The sequence below is a fragment of the Pristis pectinata genome, chromosome 20 (genome assembly GCF_009764475.1).
Source record: "Pristis pectinata isolate sPriPec2 chromosome 20, sPriPec2.1.pri, whole genome shotgun sequence".
Taxonomy (NCBI): domain Eukaryota; kingdom Metazoa; phylum Chordata; class Chondrichthyes; order Rhinopristiformes; family Pristidae; genus Pristis; species Pristis pectinata.
This window is the reverse complement of record NC_067424.1, coordinates 30,156,452-30,177,874: the sequence shown is the minus strand read 5'-3', so window position 1 is coordinate 30,177,874 and position 21,423 is coordinate 30,156,452. Positions and strand designations below refer to the sequence as shown.

Sequence of the window (21,423 nt, the reverse complement as noted above, 5' to 3'; positions counted from 1 at the left end):
TTTTCCTGCCCCCAACTCCCCCATGCAGTCTAATGCCGATTGATACCATGGTTTGGACTACACTGGTGCAGATCTGGCCAGATGGGTTAATCAGTGGTGGGTAAGGTCTTGGGAGGAAAACAATAACAGCACTCACAGAGGTTTGAGTTGACTGGAGCCAGCATGGAGTTAATATTTGGTCAACTGAATTTTGTTTTAAAGTAACAGAATATTGATGTTGGGAATGTTGTGTATATGGACAAAGTACCACTAGTAATTTTTTGAGATTCCTGCAATAGGGGGTCTATTAGTTTGGGTGAAAGCATTAGATTAAATATGGCCTACAGTAAGTTGGGCATCTCAGACTGGAGGTGGTGGACAGTGGTGTTTCCCCAAGGTCAACGTTTGGGCCTCCACTAATTTTTTTAATATATGGATGGATATTGGAATATTGTGAAATATCAATTTTGTCCTGGTATGAAACTTGAAGGTATGTTAAACTGATAATACCAGTCATCTTCAAAAGGACATCAACTTAGCAATTAAGTGGCAGATGGACTTCAACACAGGAGAAAATACGAAGTCTGTCTTCTTGGCACAATGGATGGGGAGAGGCGACATGGACTTGATGACGCAGCTCAAAAGTGCACTCGAACTGAGGAACCCGGAGGTTCATTTGTGTAGATCTTTGAGTATATTAAGAGTAGATAGTAAAGCACAAGGATCTTAGACTTCATGTATAAAGTGCAAAACCAGGGAACTTGTGCTGAATCTTGTGTAAAGTATGCATACTATTCTGGTCACCACACTTAAGAAATTGAGGCCCTTCATATGAGCAGATTTGTGAAAATGCTTCCAGGAATGGAGCGACAAGCTTCTGTTAGAGAAGCTGGGGTTGTTTCACTGAAAAGGAGGTTGAATGGTGTTTTGATGGAAATGGACATGTTCATGCTAGGTTTCCTCTGTCTACATCTTCCAACCCCATCTCAATTAGCTTATGGTAAAAGGACTAAGGAACACATTTAAGATTTTAGATGAGGGATATGTGTGTGTGGGGGGTGGGGTGGTATAGTTTGTAATGTGAGGTAGAACTTTGTTTAGCAAGTGATAATAATCTGCTGCCTACAAGCATAGGCAATCAATGATTTCAAAAGGAAATTGGAATAGCACTTGAGGGAAATAAACTAGTAGGCATATAGGGGCACCAGGAAATGTAATTGACTGAATGGATCTACAGATAACTGACATGGATTTGATGGGCTGAATGGTAGCCTCTGCTGTAATAATTCTAAGGCACAACAGCTGTTTTACATCCTGCTAGTGAGGTGGGCAACATTTGATTGTGAATTGGTTGTTGCATCATGAGCAGCTTTAACAACAAAACATTGTCCTGAAAATTAATATATTTGAGATCAAAAGCAAAAGGCTGGATATATTCAGCAGGCCAGCTAGCAACTGCAGAGAGAAACCATTGAGTCAATGACCTTTCATCAGAGCAGGAGTGGTGGAATCTTGGAATTGATCAATACAAAAGTCTTTTGGCCCATTAAATCTATCCTGGTTCTGTAGAGTTATCCATCTGGTCCTGTGTAGAAGTTTGCTTATCCATAGGCTCTTGGGTATTAAGAATTGTTTGGGTGAAATATGCAATTGAAGCACTGGCAGGAGTGATTTTTGTGCCAGAAATAAATCCAACCAAAGGCTCTCTGAAAATGATATGAAAATTCAGTAGGTTCCAGTACCATTGTACGATTCCCTCCACCAAATTTTGCTGCTTGTCTCAGCCCAAAATCTATCAGTATGGAGTCTAACATGGTGATTTAGGTACTTGGGGAAAAGAACACTATGTTGGTATAACTGAATTTTAATTTGTTATCATTAGTGGTGTGATCTTGACAATTCAGTTTGAATGTGCTTCAGGACTTCAGATGACATTCACTACTGAAAATGTAATTTGAATTCAAACCTAAACCATTCAAATTTCATCATGCCTAGTCTGCCACACCTTGTATGAGAAACTTCATGTAAGAAATAGTTATGGAGTTCCACTGTTTGTATCTAAACTTATCCAAATTAAAAGGACTGATTGCTATTAATCCTTGATTTATGGAACACAAAAATGGTGCTACACAAGAAGGTAGCAATTTGGTCCAATGTGTCTGTCACATAGTTAGTTCTTAACCTAGCTAAATATTTCCCCTTCAATTATCAACTATCTCTAAATTTCTCTAGCATTTGGAGGATTGAGATAATCTCAATGAAATATTTAAAGTTCTGTTTGAGGTGAGATGCTGGGAGGATGTTCCCCTGACCAGCAATCCTAGAGCTAGAATCATTATCTCAGTATAAGAAGTTTCTTCACATAGTGTTGTAAGTCTTGAGAATTCTACACCCAGAGAATCTTGTACTGAGTCCTTGAATGAGGTAAATTGGATTGGAGCAGGATGGCGTTGATGTGAAAGATTGGCCATAATTTCACTGAGTGGCAGAAGTAGGGTATTGGTTTATTATTGTAATTTGTACCGAGGTACCATGAGAAGCTTGTCTTACAAACCGATCGTACAGGTCAATTCATTACAAAGTGCAGGTACATTGAGTCAGTACAGAGTGCATTGATGTAGTACAGGTAAAAACAATAACAGTACAGAGTAAAGTGTCACAGCTACAGAGAAAGTGCAGTGCAATAAGGTGTGAGGTTACAACAAGGCAGATCGTGAGTCTATTCTAATATACTTCTGAATGTTTTATTAAATCTGCTTGGACTTTTCCATCTAATGCATGAAATCAAAATTCTGTATTAAGTTTTCTACCTATTTTGTTTTTACTAATATACTTGAACATATCCAAAAGCACTGCCTTAAATATCAACCCTTCTGCAACTAGAAACATCTCTCACAAGTTCTTTCAAAGCCACTTGATTTTAACCCTATCAATCTTTTTAATATTTGATAACGTAAACAGCCCATTTTCTCTTTGCACCAAGTATTTCAGCCCTCATTTGGTAACTGTCCTTTATACCCTTCCTAAACTATGGTCTAAAGAATTGGACAAGGCTCCAGTAGAGGTCTAATCTGTAATGTATGACTTTAAAATATCTGTTTCCATATGGCATGCATCTTTTACTACGGCAGGATTCTGTCTGTTTTTCCAGTGGACTGAAGTTAGCCTGTCACCTTCAAAGACTTTCTGTATCCAAGGTCTCTATTCCTACAATTTTGAAGGAGATGTACCTTTTGTTTTGTATTGCCTCATCTATTTCAACTATATAATGAATTACTACACATTTATGTGAAACATCAATCCCTCCCCTCCCCACACCCACCATTTCATCAGTCTGAAGACCTTTACCCTACTCCTCACTGTACTGCATTTGAAATTATCTCCTGTTTAGAAGTCAAGGATGCATTAAATACAGCAGTAGTACCAATAGTGACCCATGGCAGACATCACTGTGCATTTTCCCCATGTGCAAAAAACATCTCCTGACCACTAATATCTGCTTTGGCTAATGGAAGCTATATGGCTGAAGGACACTGTCTCTTTAATCTCATGGTTTTCAATTCTGTTTAAAAATATTGATGATAGGTGCTGGCTTGAAGGAGTTGCGAGCGATTCTCCTGGTAAACTGATACTGCTAATAAACTTGAAATGATTCAGCATTTGTTCAGCTGTCTGCACACTACAAGTTGCTAACTCTGCAGTCAGTCGGTCACTCACTTCTGCCGTCAGTGCTCGGTAAACAAACATCCAAAACCTGACTACAAGTTGGAGTATGCAAGGAGAAACAGCAGAATTGTGATCAAAATGAAATTTAATGAGGAAAACTATGATCAATCAATGTAATACCAAGGGAGGAGGGAAATGAAACGAGTGTGAGATGTCATTTAATTACACCTGCTATTAAACACAAAAGGAATAATGGAAAGCAAAAGATAGGTCTTGTAGAAAACAAATGGTATCAGCAAATTCATACAGAACGTATCTTGCAGCAAGCTTTAATTACAAATGTCTAATTTTTTTCATCATGCTGGTTTTATATTTATCAGGACTTGGGTTTTTGTTCTGTAAAGTGTGTGGTTGAGCTGCGATTCCTCTTGCTGTTGCTTGTGAATAGCCTTTGTTTGGTTTATCAATCTAGTGTGGTCTTACTTGTCCAGACATTTAATGCTGTTATGGTGTAGCTGAAGATCTGCCTTAGCAAAAAAAATCAAACTATTTTTGTATCTTCCTATAAATGTTGTTCCTTTCCATACTTGAATGCTTGCAGCTTGGGAGGTTGTTCAGTCAGCAGAGCTAGTACAGATTTGATGGAAGAGCTATCCACCAGGGATCACTCTCTGTGGCAGCCTGTCCTTCTCTGCTCTTAGGTAACCTCCTTTATATTGGTGAGGCCAGGTACAAACTATGCAATCATTTGCTGCACACCTATATTCTATCTGCCGTGGCCATCTAGAGCTCCCACTTGCTTGCCATTTTCATGCCTTCCCCATTCCCACACCAGTCTGACACCTTCACTGCCAAGTAAGGTCAAACAAACTGGAAGAACAGCACTTCACGTTCTGCCTGGGTAGTTCACAACCCAATGGCATGAGCACTGAATTCTCCAATCTGGGTAACATGCTCCCCTTCTGTCTCTTTTTCTCTCTCTTCCGATCTACCCAGGACCTCTCATTCATACCCTTCCTTTCAAGCTACCCATCCCAGTCCCCCATCTGTTTCTTTCCCCTTCCCAACTACTCCATTGGCCCCTCCCCGCAACTATTCCCAACTGCCCTTCATTATCAGATTCCATAATCCGCAGTCCTTTGCCTCCACCTATCACCTCCTAGACTCTGTCACTATCTCCACCCTTCCCTCCCCCATCTGCCAATTCACCTATTGCTTGTCAGCTCTTCCCCCACCCCTCCCCCTCTCCTCTTTTGTACTGGCTATCTCCCCTCTTTCAGTCCAGATGAAGGGTCTTGATCCAAAATGTCCACTGTCCATTTCCCTCAAGTGCTGCCTGACTCAGTTCCTTCAGAAGTTTGGGGGGTTTCTTTGCTCCAGATTCCAGCACTTGCAGTCTGTTGTCCTTGTGACTGGTTTTGATTGCTTCTCAAGGCAGTGGATTCCAAGCATTTAGGTTTCTTTGTATGAGTAATTGTATCTAGTTCTGTACATTTACTTTTCATCTTCAGAGTTGTCTTGTTGTTGGGGCCATGACAGAATTTCTCAACAATAAGAATGCTATTGATATTAATAATCTTGTATACCACAAAATCTGATCATCAATAAAATTGAATTATATAACAGTCTCAGCTTTGTAATATTTATCTTTTAATCATTTTTACAGAAAATAACTGATTTGTGCATTGTCCGTTTAAAATAAATCCCACTTTTACTAATGATCACTATTTAAATTCGGGTTTAAATTTCCTTTTTTAATAGCTTGTTTCCTAAAGTTAGTCTTCATTGTACTTATGAGTTGACGGGTTTCTTGTTATTAATACATTTGCTCATTCATCTCTTGATTTGTTCTTTTGTTGTGCAAAGAACATATCCTGTATCTTTGCTCTCTAGGTCAAGAAACAGACTATGAGCATGTCCTGAATGTAAATATTTCTTGCTCTCAGTTGATTGAAATCTTTTTGACAGTCGTGTGTACTCTAGTGAACCTCCCAAGCAGCAGCTGTTGTTTCTGTCTTATCTAGTTGCTGGGATACATAACAGGCCATAGGATACAATCAGATCTTTTTAAATTTGTAACTTGCTCAACAATGAGCTAACAGAACCAAAACTGCCCATTCCAAATCTACAGGGCTATAATGTTGAGTAACAAATGTGCAAATAGCACTTAGTTACTGTATTCTTGGATATCTTTGAAATAATATTGTCCTTGCTTTGAGATATCAGTCCTGGGGGGGGGGGGGGGGGTGGTAAAACCTGATGAAATTCATTTTTGACTTGAATATATTGGGAATCAGTTGGTTTCCAAGAATATGCCAAAGGTGGTTTTATTTATGACCTTTCATCACTTGGATAATAGTCACACAGCTGATTACTTGAACATCTGGTATAATGTATATTTTGTTTTGGGTCAAGTATTTTTACAGTTTGAACACTAGCTTTTTTTTGATCCATGTGCATTCTAACTAATTCTTTGTCCAACAGTGCTGCAAGAAACACTGGTTTGTGTACAGAAGTAGTTGTTTATACAACAGAATATCTAGGTGATTTGTTTTTCCCCTTTTCCCCCTGCCCAAAATCACCAGGGCCCTCCTGCTAGCCCAGTTGTCTGGATGTCAAATGTAACATCTGCTTCAGCAGAGATCAGCTAAAAATTAATACACAGTACACAAATCTCCAGGACTGGATGCACTGCACTACATTAGTTAGTGCTGTGCAATCCTTCAGAAAATACTGTGAGTAGCACAGCTGGTAAAGCTGCTGCCTCGCAGCTCCAGCAACCAGTGCTGTCTCTGGAGTTTGCATATTCTTGCTACGACCCCCAGGGTTTCCTCCCAAATCCCAAAGACTTGCAGATCAGTAGGTTAATTGGCCACTGTAAATTACCCTTAGTGTGTCGGGGAGTAGTAGAATCTTGGCAGAGTTGATGGGGATGTAGAGAATAAAATGTGCTTAGCATAAACGGGTTCTTGATAGTAGTCATGCACTTGGAGTGAAAAGTCTGTATTGTATGACTCTGTCTCTAAACATGCTAAAGTGAGAATGACTTGCACAGCCACCTTTCCATAGTAAATCTACATTGCGATATGCTTAGTGGGAGTGACCCTTTTATAATGAGGTAAACAGTGGTAAGCAATATAAATCAGGATATGGATGTTGTATGTGCCACTTATCAAAATAAATTGCTTTCAGTAAATTGCTTTGTGTAATATTCCAATTATATCAAGAGCAGTTTAGAGTTAATAGATTTGTTTCTGATGAGTAAGTTATCTCTCGCTTAAACAACTTGTAAAAGATGAATCTTGGGATAGAAATGAAAATCCTACCAGGAATCCTGAAGTTGGGATCCTAAAATTTCAGTTATAAATGGTGTAATTTTGGAGATGAGATGCTGACAGACTTGCTTCAAATGAAAGAACTGAGCAGCACAAAGGTACACAATGTTTTATTGTAAAGCACAAAGTATCAGTGATGTATTTTAGATACTGAATATAGCACAATGATGCTTGCTACATGACACTGGCATTCTATACACACAGCATTTTATTACCATACTCTAAACTTTTTTTTACAGGCTTAAGGTAGTCCTACAGTATATTTATAATTAGAGTGCATTATTAAGTAGCTTGGAACTTTTTTTCCATTGGAACATGTCACTGCTATCCAAGAATTGAAGTTGAAGGCAATAAGAACATGTTCAATAAACTTGGGATGCATGATGAAGTGAAAGCAAAATCCTTTTGGTTCAGTCCAAGTGACATAATAAAATAAATGAGTTTAGCTTCTTCCCCGATGTCCCACTGCGCCGTGCAGAGTTATTGAAGTATTTGGCTTTAGCAGCACCCAATATTCTATAATAAAGAGAAGTATACAATTATTATTTACATATAACAGCTAATGAACAATATTGGTAAAGCTTAGCAGGGTTTTATTTGGCTTAAATGTGTCCTTTAGACTAAGTCTGTTTTAGTGATTATTGGTGTAGTCGCAAATGTTGGTCAGGACTTCAAGTCCACTGCTGAACTTGCCACAAGTTATCTTATGGCCACCTGAGAGAACAAATAGCCTTAAAAATCTCTGGAAAGGCAGCAATTTTGACAGTGCAGAAACTTCCTCAGGGCTACACTGAAGAAAAAAAATGTGGAATTGTGCACTGAAGTTTCTGAAATAAGGTTTGACCTCCAGGCTTAGACAAGTGTGGTAATGCCTTAGTACAACATTACCCATGGTGGATTGCAGGGCTAAATTGGTCATTTGTTTGCTAGCAGATTAACTTCTAGGTGCAGAACCACACACTCACTTGCTAAACATTCCTGGCCAGACAGCCACATGTGGATTAGAAAGATTACAATTGGTGCCGATTGCAGCCAGCTCTTTCCTACTGCATAATTAGAAAAGTTTCCATCCTCATTGCAGTGATGCCTGGATTACTCCGGTGAGTGGTATATCATTCCTGGACTGTCTACCCTATAAATACTGAGACAGCTGAATTTTTTTTAAGAAATACAGGACTCTTATTATCAAATAACATTGTTTTATGACTTAAGGAATTATCAAATAACTCAATCACAGGAAGCCATCTGATTCACTATGTCCAGCATTCTCCATTTAGCAGCTCTCTCTATACCCCTTGCAGTGTCTCTTCTTGATGGCAGCTGTAATTGTTTGTTGCTTCCATCTGTGTTTTGGTGCTCTTGTATCCATGTTAGATTGAGCCTGGTCTCATTAGCAACCACACAGGTCCTGGTCCAGGATTTCATCCTAGGTGTAAACCAACTTAACACTTTGACCAATTTTGAAGGAGACCTTATTTGGTACTAACACTAAATACAAAATATTTTAGTACACTAACAATAGGTGAAATCCAATATTAGGCCTATCTATTTTATGAAACTCTATCATGCAATATCATTGTTAGTACAAATATTAAATTTAACAATGGTTCAATTTTTTTATTTTCAGCAAAAATTGCTGAGCAAGAAAAACTGATATTTACAGTAGAAAATTAAACTACCTTAATCTATTTTTTTGGAATGAAATTTTTATTTTATTGCTGGCTTTCCAAACTGGAGGTCTTGATATAGTAACTAATCACAGGCTATTTCTCTTTGCCTGGATTTGATTCCAAATTCTGGTCTATGTATGTTCTACCAACTGCTCAAATTAACTGTGCATTACCAGAACAAATCTTAAAGAATTGAGCTTCTTAAAATCTTCTTAAATTCTTAAAAGATGGCTCATGAAATATACAGACATAATTTCAAACCACCAGACACAGACAGCCCTAACCTTGATCCAACAGAACTGCAAATCTTCCAAAGTTAAAATGAAACAAAAATAGCTGCTGTTGCCAGACACAGTTTGATCGAATGAAAACTGTACTTGAGAGGAACAGCTGATGCTACTTGTATCAAGTTCCAGCACATCTGACTGTGATACTGCAGGACACACCACAATTCTCACTCACCAGGGCCACAATTTGTCTTCCTTCTAAATATTATCCATTTTATTTTTGTTTGCAAATAATGATAACTCTTGTGTATTTCCAACATTTTCTGTATTTTTACCCATGAGTATTAAAAGCTTTTCCCTTGCTCTGTTTGATGAGTGTCCTGAGTACAAAGCTTCAATCCATAGAATTGAAAAATGAATATGCTTTCAATGAACTCCTCAGTCCTAGGGACAGAGAAACAGAAGTGAGCTCTTTCCCTTCTCAAGGTAGTTCCACTATTTAGTGACACCTTCAAACCAACTTCATACAAACTCCATTGACCCATGTTACTTCATACCTTTATATATTTTAAAAATCTCAGTTCTGGATTTAAAATTAGTAGCAGAAAAAGCAGCAAAATACCAATTCCGTGAGAAGTCCAAGATAAATCAGCATTTTTGAAGTCTGAAAGACCAGGTCTTAACTCAGTCTGTGCCCCTGGTCTGAGACACCACAACCATTAAAAAATAATTTGTCTCTGTCCTGTCAGTCTCCCTTAATATCATGAACAGTACAATCAAATCATTCCTGAATCTTTTAAATTCAATGGAATACAAACTTGGTGTAAAATCTACTTGTAATTTAAAGGTTCTTAGGGTAGAGATAGTGGCATCTCAATCAATGTTCAGAGCACACTTTGTTCTATTTTTTATGTTTAATGTGAATAACTTTGAATTTACTTACATTGAGATCCATTTACCACAGTTTGCCTATTTATTTTATCTATAAATATCACTTCTTAACTTTATGCTTCCAGCTACACGGCAAGAATCTATGTCATCAGCAAACTTGCACTTGTGCTATTTAATCTACTATCTGTAGTTAATATGTTAATAGTTGAGACCACGATAAAGACTTCTCAAAGACACCACTGGTTGCATTCTCCCAAATAATTTTTTTTGCTCATAATCTGCAGTCTCTCTAGGTCAATAATTCACCTTCAATTCTGTCGTTTTGTTATAATGGTTGCTAATGAGGGATTTTATCAAGTGATCTTTTCCTGAAATCCATACAAGTAACAACTGTAGATGCTCCTATGTAGTTTAGTCACACCTTCAAAACAAAAATTAGGTTCACCTCTCATGACCAACCCTTTATAAAACTACATAACCTTTCTTTGGTCAATCTTGCTTTAAATAAAGTCCAACAAAACAAAACAGAAAAAAATACAGATGATTAGGAATGGACAAGTAGGTGATCTCAGTCAAATAGAGTCCTTGCTGGAAGTTTGATGTTGCAGATATTGGGAGAGGGTAGGATCAGACCAGCTTTCACATTGTTCAATTTTTACCAAAATTATTGTGAACACTGAAGTGTTTAGGAGATGCAAAAATATTTGGATACATTCAAAATATGCAGTAGGAAAATGGGAGGTCTTTTGAGAAATGTCAAACACTAAATGGTGTTGAAAGTAAATTCAGGTCATTGCTTTAGTAAACCAGTAAAGTGGACAACGTAAATTTTTATGAGTAAAACGTAATGAAATATCAAAAAGAACTTCCATATTCCAAGGAGGAAAAAATATATAAAATAATTAGCACACTGATTATTTGAGGAAAACGTATGGAATATTCAAAGTGCAGTTGAACATGGAGGGAGAGTTTTACATGGACTCTCCCTAGTTAGGCTGAGGTAATAATATAAAATGGTATCCATACAGTTTGAGTTATTAGAAGGTACAATTCTGTTTGAACAGCATTGTGCATGTGGAGAAAGATGTCTGGATTGTAAACTCACCGTGCCATTTTGTTCTGTTTAACAACTTTTATTCGTGAAGAACCCAACGTGACAATATTGTACCAAAGACATTTTTTGTCAGAATTTCAAGAACTGTCGCAGCTGCCTAATTGGTTAGGGCAAAATGTTTGCAAAATATGGCCACTTTGTAATATTCTGTAACTTTTTATAGAGGATATTTACCTCAGCAGAGGGACTGCTTTCTCCCAGTTCCCGCCCATATAAGTACTCAGCATCTGCCTCACTGAGCTGGAGCACATGGCGGAGTATCAGGAAGCTGTTCTCAATATAGTTATGAACATCTCTGATGCTGTTACAAAATTATATTATCCCCTGCAAAAATATGCACACTGGGGATTTTCAGCCTGTTAGAAAAAAAATCACACTTAAGTCAATGCACTTTAATGTTCTTCAGTATGCTTGCAAATGATGCCTTTAATCCGTCACATTTGCACCTGTGATAAAAATGCATGCATCATTATTACAACCTGGCATATGCAACTCAAAACTGCTTTGAATTTGAGCAGGACAAAACAGTAATTGTACCACTGTATTTTCACAATATAAATATATAAATCTCCGCAAAGTAAGCTAACAATCTTAAGTCCGTACACACTTGCTTTCCAAAACACCAAACTTTCAGTCGTAACACTTCCTGTTTTTGTCACACTTTCAGCATTGACTGTTCTCCATTTACATGCACGTTACAACATGCATAAACTTGTCGTGACATATTTTATACCCTCCCGCCAGTGGCAGTGCTATAGCACCTCAGTTTTACATCTCAGTCAGTACTTTTTCAAATATCTCAACAGTAAATAAAATAAAAGAATGTTCTTTGATATGAGATGTTAACTGTTTCTCTTTCCACAGATGCTGCCTGACTCGAGTATTTCCAGTTTCTATTTTTATTTCAAGTGTCTCAATTTACAACTAAATAATGAATAATAACGTAAAATTATTGCATTTGAAAATAAATATGAGTATAATCTTAAAATAGTGATTATTTTGTTTCACTCTGCTCCAATTATTCCTCACCTGTCAATTGTACACTAGATTGTACACTAGGGAAATTAATTATATGAGATACTCAGCTGTAAGCTTTCCTGTCTTTCATTATTTCCTGTTGTTATCGTTTGATCACGTGTCTATCATCCTTGTGGTACGGTTCTGAAAGTTGTCCTGGTCTGCCTGTGTGTTGATACAAACCATGATTGGGACCATGGGTTGTGAAACTTGACATGCACGTCGCCACATTATTCCAACCATTTAACAAAAGCACTGCAGGATGTTTTCTGTCATACCTGCTTTTAACACTAGCCATTTAACATTGGCTGTTTGGTGAAATATTTATTGATTTTTGCCATGAACCAAAAGAAGATTCTTTTTTCTCTCTGTTGTTCCCTCTTTGTAACTTTGCATTGGTCTTTCAGAGAACAGTGAAAGGATTTGCAGACCAACTTCTAGTCTGACAGACCACAAAGTGAACACCACCCCATAGCTATGACTAACTTTGCACCAGCTTTCACTCTTCCAGATGAGGGAATGTCATGGACTCCCAACTGTAAACAGAGATGGGATGATCATCCACACGCACTTGATGTCGATCAGTTGGAGCTCTGGTCTCCACTCATAGAAACTGCTTAGAATAGCTTTCAATCCCTTCACTGTCTGATTCAGAGGCAGAACTGTAATCACAAGGCTCATTCCCTCTAACCCCTAACTTTATTGGCATAAATCAATAAATATTGATTCCAATACTGACAACATTGCTCTTACCTTTCCTTCCCATGTGTAAATCAATAAAAACAAACAAGAATGCTCACAGCAAACATACACTGGGGGGAAAAAAGCATCAGACTGTGGGGACCCCCACATTTGGGTACATGTCAGAATGCCTCACCCTTCTAGGCACGCTGTAGAATTTCATTTAGAATCCCTTCATAAGCCAAGCTGCTGGTTTGTAGGTCTTCCCAAGGTACGAAAGATTCCCCCTCATTTTCGACATAGGTGCTCCAGCAGTAGTTATACTCAGGTGCCTTCATGACCCTCAATCGGCAACCAGCAGCTTTCAGTAGCCGCAGACCTTGTTGGATCTCAGGCTCTTCCCACATGAATAAGCGGGCCATGAAGATGGTAAGGTGGACGTTGGGACACTTCTTCAGGTACTCCGCGATTTTGGAAGCGCAGGCCGCACAAGGGCTGGAGGAGACGTGCCAAATGATGGAGTACTTCAGACTGCCATTGCACTCCTTGAAAACCTCTGTAAAGAAGGCCTCTTCTGCATGCGTACTTGAGTGCTCATCCTCCATGTATCCTTCCATCTTCTGACACTCTGCACCTTGCTGTTCCACTGAATAGCATAAAAATGTTTTATTCCTTCCGGAAGAATATTCTACATTTTTGAACTGGAACTTGAAGAAAATGGAAGGCATTTGCTGTCTGGAATTTAAAAGGAGCAAATGTTATTGGCAAGAAAACGAAAGGATTTTTGTCTCAACCATACAACCATTTTAGAAAGTAAGTGCTTGCCCACAAGGACACATTTTAGTTTCTATCTTTTAACCAAACCCTTATCTCTACCGAACCCTGAGCCCATTTTATGTAATAAGCTTATCAAATGTGCAGTACCTTATCAAATGTCTTTCTAAAATCCAGACGTACCATTGATTTCCCTTCTCTACCCTGCTAGATAAATCCTAAAAAAATCCCTATTAGATTTTTCAAACTTGATTTACCCTTCTCAAAAACATGCTGATTCTACCTAATCACACTTAGAGTTTCTAAATGGTCTTTGAACATGACCAAAATGATATGTTCAAGCATTTTGCCAAGAACAGGTGTAAGGCTAACTTGTCCATAGTTCTATATTTATTTCCCTTCCTCCTTTAAGTAGTGGTTATGTTTGCCACCCTTCAATCTGCTGGGATTGCTTCAGAACCTGTGGACTTTTCAAAGATCGTTATTGATGTATCTGTTAACTCTGCAGCCACTTCTGTTAAGAATTCTGAGATATAGTCCTATCAGGCCTAGGGGATTTTTCTGGAGTCATAGGTAGAGTCATACTACGCAGAAGCAGGCCCTTCAGCTATTGAGTCCCCACCATAAGTCCTCCTGATTTCTCCAGTAATTTCTCTTTAGTGATATTTTCACTTTAAAAATCTTCTGAGGAAAAAGTGTCCCTAACATCAGCAAGGATAAATGTTCTAAATAATGCTCAAGCTCTGGAAAACATTGCTGCAACAGCCAGCATCACCACAGACTGATTAGCCGTCTATCTAAATGTTGATTATGAGGTGGAGCTGCAAAATAGATGCCTGATGACAAAAGTATCTGGTTACATAATAGTGAGTACACTTTAATGTCATTTATAAATGGCACATTTTGAGATATACAGATAAGTAATTCGATATAAATGATTTTTTTAAGGCATCAATGCGTCCCCTTATGTGTGGTCAGAGGACACACTGTGTACTGTGGCAGGAATTAAATTATCAACAATAAGCAGCAGCTGTGGGGTTGAAGCTTTATTCCAATATCACAGCTCAGATGAGATCAGCGCGAGACGTGCCCAACAATTCTGGTGTCACTGACAGCATGAGAGTGATGTACTTTTTCAGATCTCTCTACACCCCCACATCATTTTCCAGTGAAGTTTGTGACCAGTTCTTCTGTGCTCACAGCAGCAGCTGAAAGAAGTGGAATTCCAGACATATTTTTAACTCTCCTTATCTCAGCAGGAGGAGCCACCAGTAAACTGGGACTGATACCGACCTTCAATATCTGGCCCACAGGGGGAAGAAAGGCAGATTTAAAGGTAAAATCTGCGTGGCCTGTTCTCCCACACACAACACAGGTTCAGGGCAAGGAAGTCACTTGGCCCAGTTGATCCCTGCATAGATATTGGTCGGCACCTGCAAAGACACATCAATTGGGTTCTGGTGGGCCAGCAGATATTTTGTTCAAAGGCCCGCCTCTGCCCTCACCCATACCTCACTGACGGCCAAAGAAATTGCACACATCTGAATGAATCTTGCATGATAAAGAACTTCCCCTTGCACACACTGCAGTGGACCAAGAAAATCTGAGGTCAGCTCTGGGCCCAGGCAGTCAAGGAGGAGAGGAACCTGGGGTAAGGGAAAGGATCATGGATTGGAAGGTAGGGGCCCGAATCCATAAGTAAGAAGGGCTTAGCTGGAGATTGGTAAGTGGAAGGGTCAATAGTGGGCAAATTGATGGGGTGGGGGGTAAGAGTTGGGATTGAAGGTGTGTCGGGTTTGGCCAGGTTATCAGATTCATGGGTGGGGAAGCTGGGAGTGAGTAGGGTACATTATGGAGCTGTGGGCAATGGGTGGAGGTCTGAGGGACATCCAGGAAAGTAAATTGTTTAGAAGAGCCACTTTCCAGCAGGAACCTGGGATGTGCATTGGATAACCTCACAGACCTGGAGCAGAGTAATAGACCCGAGCAACCTCACAGCTCTAGAGAAACGTCACAGCCCGGGTGAAGTCTTGCTATTTCAGGAGTGACCATGGATGGTGCAGGCCATGCATACTCCAAAGGAAATTATGGGAATGATATGCAAGGATAGGGTGCATCTCACTGAATGCCACTACGCATATCCACATTCCTCCTTGCATTAGTGCATCAGATGCATGGAAATCACTGTGTTGCAAATCACTTGGTAAATCCCCAACTTTCAATTATGTTTTGTTCTTCATTTGTTGAATTGAAGAGCACATAGAAACATAGCACTTCACAATCTAATATCTGTACACTCATGCTTTCATAGCATTTACATCGAGCAACACTGGAAGACACAAACCCCAAGAATCCCACAGGAGGAGATTTTTCAGCCCATAATGCCCATGTTGGCTCTTTAAAAAGCAGTCATGTTTAGTCCAGCATCTCCACTTTATCCCTTTGACCTGTAAGCTCCTCATTCTCAACAGCGTTTTCATTGCACCTTTAGAACAATTAATGAAGTTGCCTTCCAGTCCCTTTACAGATAGAGTTACGGAGCTACGCAGCATGGAAACAGGCCCTTCAGCCCAACAGATCCATGCCAACCATTGATTTACACCCATCCTACACTAGTCCCATTGTATTCTCCATGTATTCCCATGAGTTCCCTCGCCATTCACCTACACACTAGGGACAATTTACAGTGGCCAATTAACCTACCAACCCGCAAGTCTTTTGGACATAGGGGGAATCCAGAGCACCTGGGAGAAACCCGCGTGGTCACAGGCAGAACCTGCAAACTCCACACAGACAGTACCCAAGGTTAGGACCAAATGGCGGTCTCTGGAGCTCTGAGGCAGCCGTTCTACCAGCTGTACCACTGTGCTGCACTGAGATAAAAAGTAAAATTCCTCATTCTCCTACTTGAGGTTTTAAAATCTATGGCCTCAACCCCCAGAGGGGATGGTTTTCTTTATTTCCTCTACCAAACTTCTCATTATCCTGAAAACCTCTGTTGCGTCACCATTTTGCTGGTTCTGTGTCAATGGGAATAGTCTTGACAGTTCCATTCATTCCTCACCAGTGTGGCCCCTCAACCCTGGTAAAATCTGGTTAAGTTTGTCTATATTTTTTCTAAGGCCTTGACATATTTCCTGAATTGTGAGGCTTAGAATTGTCCACAATACTCAAGCCTATACTTTGGCCCGTGCAAAGATTTGTAAAGATTGAGCATGATTTCAGTTTTTACATTCTATGCATCACCTGATAAATCCAAATAATCAATATGTTTTATAAACCACCTTATTCACATGCTCTGCCACCCTTATGTATGTAGGCACCAAGATCTCTGTTCATCTGCCCTTTCCAAAGTAGTGCCATGTAGAGTATACAGACATCTTGTACCAGTGTGTCCAAACTTCATCACTTTACACCGCTGAATCCCTTTGCGTGTTCTGTCCATTTCACCATCCTGCCAATGTCGTTCTGAAATTCATAACTAAGCTCAACATTTATTGTCCATCCTAATTGTCCTTGAAATAAGTGGCTTACTGGGCCTTTTAAAAGAGTCAACTACATAGGCTGTGCTTAGAGTCATAAAGTGGCATTAGTGACCCAGATGGGTTTTACAAAGTCCAATAGGGCTTTATTTTGTGATCATCATTATTAAGACAAATTTATTGTTGCAAATTCAAGATTATTAACTGAAGTAAATCCACAGCTGCCATGGTGATCTCTGAATGGTTAGTCCAAGCCTCTGGATTACTTGGCTAGTATTTTGACTGCTGTGCCACTACCAGGCTTCCCATTCTACTTTTGACCATCTAGACCAATTCTGAATCCATTCTGTCACCTTCCCCTTAAATCTGCAGGCTTCCACCTTCTTTAGCCTCCTGTGTGACATTTTATCAAGTGCCTTCCAATAGTAATAAACATCAATCTCACTACCTTAATTAACATTCTTTACCTCCTTGTCAAAGAATTCAATCAATTTAACCAATAAGATTTGTCTTTAACATAAACAAAACCAATTTCCACAGATGCTGCCTGACCCGCTGATTGTTTCCAGCATTTTCTGTTTTGTTTCAGATTTCCAGCAACAGCAGTTTTATTTTATATTTCCATTTATCTTTAACGCATTCATATGGAACGGGTAAAGTGCTCTTGGTTTGCCTTTTCAGTCCGGCAATACTGGCATTCACTCACACAGCTCATGGTGGAACTGGGGCCAGTGCTGAATGACAAGAGTTAAACAGTTGAAATAACAACATCAAAATCTGCAGAAAAATCACACTCTGGACTAGTTGAGGGTCCAAACCTGAAGAGTCAATTTTCACTGATCTGTAGTTGACTCTATGAAATCTGTTTTGTAAGATCTCTCTTGACAAAATATGTTCATTGTTATAAAAGAAAAAGCTAATACCCACTAATGCATCTAAAGATTATTCTTTCTGGAGTAATATTCTGTGTTTAGTTCATTAACAATAAGACCCATGTGACATAAATCAGTTCACTTAACATAAGTAACTCAGCCTTCTTAACTCATCAGATAACCAAAATTTCCACAGTACTCATTAAACATCCCACCTTATTATAAACACATGGAAACAATCCTTTAACTCAGTCATGATTCAATCATGATTTCACTAAATGCCTTTTAAACTTCCAGTGCATTCAGCAAATTCATAGAACTCCCAGCACTTTCATCCCAACCCCTAGCAGCTGAATCTATGCATCTATCTACAGACTGTAGACACTTTGTCTCTATCCCTGTTGGGGTAAGATAAAGGAAACAATAATCCTGCTAAATAACAGGGAAAAAGGCTAATTAAAGGAGAAATTTTTGAAAAGTGCACAACAGGTTAGGCAGCCTTTGTGGAGAGAGAAATAAAGTTAATGTTTCAGGCAATGAACCTTTCATCAAAGCTTGGAAAAGTTGGAAATGTTTTAAAGGGTTGGAAAGGGGAGGGGAGAACAAGAAAAGGGAATGTCTGTGATAGGGCAGAGAAGAAGCGAGAATGAATGCACAGCCGGTGATGGTGCAGGCTGAGCGAGGGTGGTAAAGGCTCGCTGATGTAGTTGGTCTGTCTGGAGGAGTGTGAATAGAAGGAGGCGAATGACAACAGATGAAGGAGGGAAAAACACGTTGCTGACACTGTGAGCTATAAAAGACCTTTCATTTCAAATTCCCAGCATCTGCATTTTATTTTGCCTTAGGAACAAGTCAAAAACAGGCCTGTTTAGTGTGCACAGTTTATTTGAACATCTGAACCCCACCTGCTCCCCCTCCCCACACACGCGCACACACACATGCACACGGGCACACACACACTCTCTTACACACACACACATCCATACGAACTCTTAAACACACAATGAAGAACCTTGCTCAGAATCTGCTAGTCAGTGAAAGGGTTAAAGAGTGTATTGCTGATTATCGAGCATTATCAAGTTTATCAAAGGCTGGGACTGAAACTCCCCCTTGCTACACATATTTATACCTAGTCAAACATGTATTGCATTGCACATAGATAGCCTTTTCATGTTTATATTTTAATGATCACATTTCTCAGAAATACCTTAAAGTACTTAAGATAGGATTAATTACTTCATAGAAAACATATTGCACACTGTATATATCCTCAAGTATGCTTATGTTTGTATACACCCAGCACTTATGCAGCACTACATAGTTATTTGATATATTCTATGAGGCCATTTTTTCCTAAATATGTGCTCCTGCCATGAGATTTTCTAATTGGCAGCATCTATCAGAGCACTGCAGATGTGATGTCCATCACGGACTGCTGAATTCTGAGGTAGCATATCTGAAATTTCCTTATAAGAGCTTTTGGCAGGCAAAGCTGTGTGCTAGCTGTGCATGTTCAACAAACCAACCTACGCCTTACTTTGACAATAAATAATATGTTCAGCAGTTCGAACACACAGACATATGAAGATACTTTGAGGTCGCTACCATTAGTGAATGTATGTGTTGTGGTTGTTTTAATTCAGTTACTATCCATACTGAAATAGAAGGCAAATTGGACTGTGGCTAAAATTTACTCACCGGGATCACTTAAAAACAGTAACTGTCAATGTTTATAACTTGGGCTTATAATACTCCAATTTAAGTACATGTATCACTCGCTCTCTGTAATAAGTATTTTTTCTGCTTATGACTGATTAACTTTCCCTGCAGCTTCTTCATCTTAGATCAGTGGGTTTTTTTTGTGTACTATAGAACATAGATGGAATGACACAGTAGCCCAGCTGGTAAAGTTGCTGTCTCACAGCTCCAGTGACACAGGTTCAATCCTGACTTCTGGTGCTGTCTATATGGAGCTTGCATGTTCTCCCTATGGCTCTGTGGGTTTCCTGAGAGTGCTTTGGTTTCCTCCTACAGCCCTAATACATGCAGGTCAGCAGATTAACTTGCCGCTGTAGATTGCTCCTAGCATGTAGATGAGTGATCGAATCTAGGGGGAGTCGATGGGAATGTGGAGAGGATAAAATGGGATTTGTATAAATGGGTGTTGATGATTAGCATGGATTCAGTGGACCATAGGGCTTTTCGTTGTCCTGTGTGGATCTATGACTGTAATAAATATTAATAATTTCCTTTTATCAGTAATAATGAGAAAAAATAATAATAAAAATAAATAACTATTTTTGTCAAATTTATAGCTACGTTTTCCTTCTTCCCAACATGCCATCACTTTGTGGAAAGCAGTTTGACACTCACCCGACGACTATTTCAAAAGGCCCCAGGTCCGTGATGTCAGCATTTTCTGTGCCCTCTACTTTGTCCTCACTGTCAACTTCCTTGTTTGCTCCTTCAGTCTTTTCAGCCATTGTTTGACAAGGTCAGCGTGATGTGCACAGTCTGACGGCAGCTCTGCACTGAGCAAGGGAGAAGTCCCTGCCACAGTAAAATGCCTCGCACACCAAATAAGGGAGCAAGGGAGGAGAGGACTTCCAGCTCAAAATAAACTGTAGCTAGGTCATCCCCATTAGTCCCACCAATCATAGATGGCTCTCCTTAACCCTCACATTATCCTTCTTCCCCACACATATATCTCTTCATTTAAATAGAAAAAAAGAAAGAAAACTTTTGGAAAAAGGGGCTAATATAAGATTTGTTTCTTAAACAAACTACTTTCTTCACAATGAATCTTTGCTTTAATTTCTCCCCCCCCCCCCCCCCCCCCCACCTGCTTTCCTAAAGCTATTGATTGTGTGTTTGAGGTGTGAGACATAGCTGGTAGCTCACCAAGTTCTGATGATGAGGGCCAACAGGCAGAATACGATCCTTGCCTCACAAAAGGAACCACATCCCTGCACCAGGTCTTGCACTTACTCAGAGGAGTATCAGGAGCAGGAGACCTGGTGATTTTATCCATTCTTTTCTTCAGATTCTGAGGCAGACTGCACATGCTAATCACCTTGCACTGATAAACTCTTCCTCTTAGCTGGTTTATCAACAGCCATCTTCAGGTGTTATAGAGTCAGAGAGAAAGACAGCACAGAAACAGGACCTTCAGCCCACCAAGTCCATGCCAACCATCAAGCACTCATTTTTACACTAAACCTACCCCAGCCCATTTTATCCTCTCCACATTCCCATCAACGCCCCCCAGATTCTACCACTCACACTAGGGGCAATTTGCAGTCATCATATCTGAGGAATTTGAACAAAATTGATAGGGATAACCATAATTAGGGACAACCATAATTAGGGCCTCCTGTTTCTACGACAAAAACCAATTGTCTCAGGAGGTCCCAATAATGGTCACTCCTGTCAGTTTTCTCCAATTTCTTCAGCAATGCTCTCAAGGTAGTGTAAAACAGGAAATGGCACATGTGATGAGGAAGTTGTATCTGACATGCAATTGTGACCGTCACTAAAAAGTACTTGGCTGAAGTTCTGGAGGGAGTCAAAGCAACCCAGAAATGAACATTATCACATTTTGCTCCATATTCAACTGTGTAATACTGAAGTAAAGTTTTTTAGATCCACTGGGCCCATGCCAGACATCAACCACCCATTTACACCAATCCTACATGTTTATTTACTCTCCCCACAT

The 21,423-nt window shown here is 39.5% G+C and overlaps 1 protein-coding gene across 1 annotated transcript; it reads right to left on the bottom strand.

The window, feature by feature from the left end:
• Positions 1-7,094: 7,094 nt before the first annotated feature.
• Positions 7,095-20,203, bottom strand: apobec2a (apolipoprotein B mRNA editing enzyme, catalytic polypeptide-like 2a). The gene is made up of 3 exons (XM_052034685.1): positions 20,082-20,203; positions 12,777-13,315; positions 7,095-7,496 (listed from the first exon to the last, which is right to left on the bottom strand). The coding sequence occupies exons 1-2, from the start codon at positions 20,189-20,191 to the stop codon at positions 12,781-12,783; spliced, it is 645 nt and encodes a 214-aa protein (XP_051890645.1). The 5' UTR covers positions 20,192-20,203; the 3' UTR covers positions 7,095-7,496; positions 12,777-12,780.
• Positions 20,204-21,423: the final 1,220 nt, after the last annotated feature.